We start from the raw sequence: 5,426 nt of genomic DNA, 5'->3' as shown, positions 1-5,426 counted from the left end.
CACACACACACACACACACACACACACACACACACACACACACACGGTGTAGGTTACATACATAAAACAATTGTGATGGATATGGTGGCAGACACCTTTAATCCCAGTATTTGGGAGGAAGAAGCAGAAAAACCAAACAAACTAAAAAGAAAACAGTGTAACCCACACGTAAAAACTCACTGTTTGTAAGAGATTCTCACAGAGCTTCTTGGCAGCAGCTAGGCCTTCTGGTTTGGGATGACTACAAAGAAAAAGAATAATCCTAATTTCTCTTTTCATGCTACTATATAAATTTACTTTATTATATTCATTAAGCCTTCAAATCTAGCCCTTTGAAAAGTCATCAAATAGGAACACAAAAAAACCTAAGTCTTAATGTAACTAATATCACTACATATATTTTATTGGACCACTTCTCTGGGTAATGGAACTTTTTTACCTTTTTGTGATTTTTTTTTTTAATGTACATATGTATGTGTATTTGAGCCTATGTCATGTGTATGCAGGTGTCCACAGAGTACAGTACAGGGGGATCAGATTCACTAGAGCTGGAGTTATAGGCAGTTGTGAGACATTTGATGTGTATACCTGGGATATGAATTCAGGTCCTCTAGAAGAGCAGCAAGTGCTTTTAATCCGAGTAATCTCTCACCCCCGTAATTCTGTATTTTTATTAACAAATTATAGAATTCTCCTGTTTTTTCCTCTCATGTTACAATTAAGCCCATTTTCTTTTGTTCTTTCTGAACCATTCCAGTCTGTACTGACAAAGATTTGAACAACTCTGCTTCTATTCATACCTGATGTAAATATACATGGGTTCAAAAGCTTCTCGGCCTGAGGCTGGCTCAATGCAGCCTGAACCTTTGCCCCGTAGGAAGACTTTGGCACCTGTTTCAATTTGAATGTGTTGCAAATAGGAGCAGCCTGGACCTTCCACTTTCTCCTTAACATTAAAAGTGGGTACAGCATGTTCTAGACCCACAAATAATTTATCTTGAACATAATGCATCTGTAAAAGAACAGAATACCTTGATTAGTATATGATGAAACCCTAATCTTGTATAAAATTATCACACAAAAACAGGACGACCCTCTACTTTTACTCTCATATAGATCTCCACCAAGATTTGCTTTTTCGTTTTTTTTTTAAATGAGACAGGGGTCTTGGTATGTAGCTCAACAGTACTAGAAATTGCTGTCACTGAGGTTGGCCTCAAACTCTCAATCCTCTTGCCTCAGCCTCTATGTGTTGATTTTAGGCCTTTGCCACCATGCCCAGCTTTCAAGGAACTTCAGTAAGAATTTTAGGGGTTGAGGATATAGCTCAGTTGCCTGGAATACACAAACCCTGGGTTCAATTACCAGCATAAAAGGGACACCATGGCATATGGCCTTCCCAGCACAAGGGGGATGGGAGCAGAAGTATAAGTAGTTCATGGTTGGGGCTGGAGAGATGGCTCAACAGTTAGGAACACCAGTTGTTCTCGCAGAAGGCCCAGGTTCAAATCCCAGCACCCACATGGCAGCTAACAACTGTCTGTAATTCCAGTTACAGGGGATCCAACAGCCTCTTCTGTCCCCCGTGAGCATTGCACAACATGGGTGCACTTACCTACATGCAGGCAAAACACATGTAAACATAAAAATATAAATAAATAAATAAATAAATAAATAAATAAATGGCAAAAAAAAAAAAAAAGTTCATGGTCATCCTTGGCTACATAGTGAAATACAAGACCAAACTGGGACACCTAAATTTTTTTGAGACAGGGTCTACCTATAGTCCCAGCTGGCCTGGAACACACTATGGAGACCAGGGTAGCCTTGAACTCACAGAGATCTGCCTGCCTCTACCTCCTGAGTGCTGGCATTAAAAGTGTGTGCCACCATGCGTAGCTGGGACACTTAAATTTGTGGTGCTGGGGATATCCCTCAATTGGCAGTGTTTGTCTACCAAGCATCAAGTCCTGGGTTTGATCCCCAGCACTGAATAAAAAACCAAGCATCATAACACATGCCTATAGCTCTAGCACTTAGGAAGCAGAGGCAGGAATATCAAAGGTTCAAAGTCATTGAAACCAGTCTGAGCTGTTTAGAAAATAAACTTCTGGAGCTAGGCATGGCGGCACATGCCTTATTCCCAGAGGCAGGCAGATCTCTGTGAGTTCAAGGCCAGCGTGGTCTATATAGTGAGTCCCAGGCCAGCTGGGGCTACAGGGAGACCAAAAATAAATAAATAAATAAATAAACTTCTGGAGCTACATGAATAGCTTAGTGGAAAGTACTTACACAGCATAATCAAGACCACATGCAAATTTACCAGTACCACAAAAACCAAAACCCTTCATGTTCATGTATCTACTTATCTTACCTACAAAACAGACCTTATTCTAGTCAGTAAGTTATTTGAAATAAACCAACCCACCAGAATTCAATGTTGACAAAACATACCCACTTCTCTTCATCGTTAAATTCATCAAAAAAGTATAGCAGAATGTGCTGGAAAATGTCGGGTAGGACAGTCAGCCCTGTGATTCTTCTCTAGTACGGGCTGCTCTCCCCACCCCTTTTTCTAGGAGGAGTGTATCAGCAAAGTCTTGCTTCATCAGACTCAGCCTTCTTGGTCCTCCGGTTACTGTCAAGCTTACAAATGCAAATTAAAGCCAGTATCTTCACACTGTACAATCTGTATTCCCTTTGCTCTATCAATCCCCCTTTCTAGATCTTATCAATATGAAGGTCTTTACTTGATGTCTATTACATAGTCTATAATGTTACAGAAAACTAACAGCAGGTCATTCTCTGGAATTTCAGCATTATTTTCTTCCTAAATATTATCTTGCACAGATCCTTTTTACAGAGCAATCTCTTGCCAAAACCTACCCCTGACTGGAAGGAAGGCTTCTGATTAATAGCAGGAGACAACTGAGCAATGGGTGCTGGCTGGTGATAGACAGTGACTGTTGCACCATTAAAAGTTGGACTTGTCCCTGTGGCAGCCTTCACCACTCCATTGGTGATTATTTCTTTGATTCGGTTTACAGCTCCTACAGAAAAATAACAGTTAAGATACTGTACCAAAGGGCTGGAAATATAGCTCTGTTAGTGCTTCCTTTGCATTCAGGAGGCCCTGGGTTCAATCTTTACCATCACAATAAATAAACTATATCAAAGAATGAGCTGTCTCTTTGTCTTTTTAAATTATCCATATATGAAGTTCCCATCTCTCTAAATGCCCATAACCCAGTGGTTAAAAACACCGGCTGCTCTTGTAGAGGACCCAAGTTTGGTTTCCACTACACACATGGCTGCTAACAAACTGTCGGTAACTCCAGTTCCAAGGTACCCGACTCCCTCTTTTGACTTCCACAGGCTTTGCGTGCATGTGGTACAGTTATGAACATACAGGAAAAACACTCGTACACATAAAAACAATTAAAGACCAGTTATCAGAGACAGTATGCTAATGTTATACACAGCATTGTACATTGTTCTTTGCAAGAAGTCACATTTGAGTCAAAAATTACTTACTGTCCACTAATTCTCGTGTCTGGCCCTGAACATGAAGATACAATGGACGATCCCTATAAAGAGAAATATGAACAGCTGATCCCAGGGCTGGGGAGGTAACTCAGTTATTAAAGGGAGGGACCCATATTTGATCCCTATAACCCACTTTAGAAAAAAGTCAGTTATGGGGCTGGAGAGATGGCTCAGCGGCTAAGAGCACTGATTGCTCTTGCAGAGGATCCGGGTTTGATTCCTAGCACCCACATGGCGGCTGTAAACCGTCCTTAACTCCAGTTCCAGGGGAATCCGAAGGCCTCTTCTGACCTCTGAGGCAATGCAAGACATACATGTAGGCAATACACTCACACACGTGTGGTGTGTTGGTGTGGTGTGGTGGTGCACGCCTTTAATCCCAGCACTCGTGAGGCAGAGGCAAGCAGATCTCTGTGAGTTCAAGGCCAGCCTGGTCTACACAGTGAGTTCCACAACAGCTGGGGCTATGGGAAGACCCTGTCTCAAAAAGACCAAAAGAAAACAAATAATTATTATTAAAAAAACAAAAAAGGGAGCTGGAGAGATGGCTCAGTGGTTAAGAGCACTGACTGCTCTTGCAGAGGACCCCGGTTCAATTCCCAGCACCCACATGGCGGCTATGAACCATCCTTAACTCCAGTTCCAGGGGAATCCGAAGCCCTCTACTGACCTCTGTGGCATTGCAGAACACAGGTGCACTCACATGCAGGCAATACATTCATACACATAAAATAAAAATAAAAATAATAAATTAAAAATATATATAAAAAAAAAAAAAAAAAAAGCCAGTTATGGTAGAAATGGCTTGTAATCCCAGCACTGGGGAGGTAGAGACAGTTAGGTCCCTGGAGCTGGGGCTTAGTGAGAGACCCTGACTTAAAAAAGGGATCCTAGCCCAGCATGGTGGAACTCGACTTTAGTTCCAGCACTCAGGAGGCAGAGAGAGAGATCTTTGAGATCGAGGCCAGCCTGGTCTACATAGTGAGTGTGAGGTGACAAGCCAGCTGAGGCTACACTGGCTGCTCTTGCAGAAGACCCCAGTTTGAATCCCAGCACCCACACGGTGGCTAACAACTGTCCAAAACTCCAGTTCCAGGTGATCTGATACTTTCTTCTGACCTCTGTGGGCATTGAACTACATGGTTACACTTACATGCATGCAGGCAACACACTCTAAATTTTAAAAATACTTTAAAAAAAAAGGGATTTTGATGTGAGTGTGATGACACACACCTTTAATCCCAGCAGAAGCAAGGAAGGGGATGGATCTCTAAATTCAAGATCAACCTGCTCAATACAGCAAGTCCCAGGCCAGCTGAGGCTACACAGGGAGCTCCAGACCAAACAGGGTTAACAAAGTAAGACCTTGTCTAAAAAAAAATTCCTAAGACAATACCCAATGTTGTCCTCTGCTCCCCACACATGCCCCCCTCCAAAAAAGCTGATCCCAAGGTGGCCAAACCTAAAGTGTTAAATGGGTGACCAATTCTAATATGCAATGCTTAAAACTGAGTGCTGAAACTTAATGTTAACTTAAGAACAATTTTAGGGACCGGAGAGATGGCTCAGTGGTGAAGAGCACTGGTTGTTCTTGCAGAAGACCTGGGTTCAAATCCCAGCACCCAAATGGTGGCTAACAACTGTCTGTAATTCCAATTCCTGGGGATCTGACACCCTCTCTGTCTTCCACAGGCACTGGACATCACGGGTATGCTTACATACATGCAGACACTCACATTCATGCACATAAAATAAACAAAAACAATTTCGTAAAAAAAGAACCAGACTCTGATAAATAAGTTTGCAACCAGACATAACTACAGGAACCAGGATAATGGAAAGGAAACAGGGAGGTAAAGGAAAAGAAATAACCTGAAAGA

General features: G+C 42.1%; 1 protein-coding gene and 1 non-coding gene across 4 annotated transcripts in view; both read right to left on the bottom strand.

Moving 5' to 3' along the window:
- Positions 1–5,426, bottom strand: part of Khdc4 (KH domain containing 4, pre-mRNA splicing factor) — a 24,955-nt gene that overhangs the window by 10,537 nt on the left and 8,992 nt on the right. For all 3 annotated transcript variants that reach the window (XR_607992.3, XM_008853928.3, XM_029556880.1), the window contains exons 5-8: positions 3,535–3,587; positions 2,887–3,050; positions 801–1,012; positions 181–241 (exon numbers count right to left, since the gene is read on the bottom strand). Coding sequence is in view for 2 of the 3 variants with exons in the window: in XM_008853928.3 (XP_008852150.1) it covers positions 181–241; positions 801–1,012; positions 2,887–3,050; positions 3,535–3,587 (490 nt within the window). In the remaining variant the exon portion in view is untranslated. The remainder of the gene's footprint in view (positions 1–180; positions 242–800; positions 1,013–2,886; positions 3,051–3,534; positions 3,588–5,426) is intronic.
- Positions 2,508–2,636, bottom strand: LOC115068080. Its single transcript, XR_003847463.1, has one exon.

The sequence above is a fragment of the Nannospalax galili genome, unplaced genomic scaffold (genome assembly GCF_000622305.1).
Source record: "Nannospalax galili isolate Female #2095 unplaced genomic scaffold, S.galili_v1.0 scaffold591, whole genome shotgun sequence".
Taxonomy (NCBI): domain Eukaryota; kingdom Metazoa; phylum Chordata; class Mammalia; order Rodentia; family Spalacidae; genus Nannospalax; species Nannospalax galili.
The sequence above is the reverse complement of the archived record's forward strand: the minus strand, read 5'-3'. Positions and strand labels throughout refer to the sequence as shown.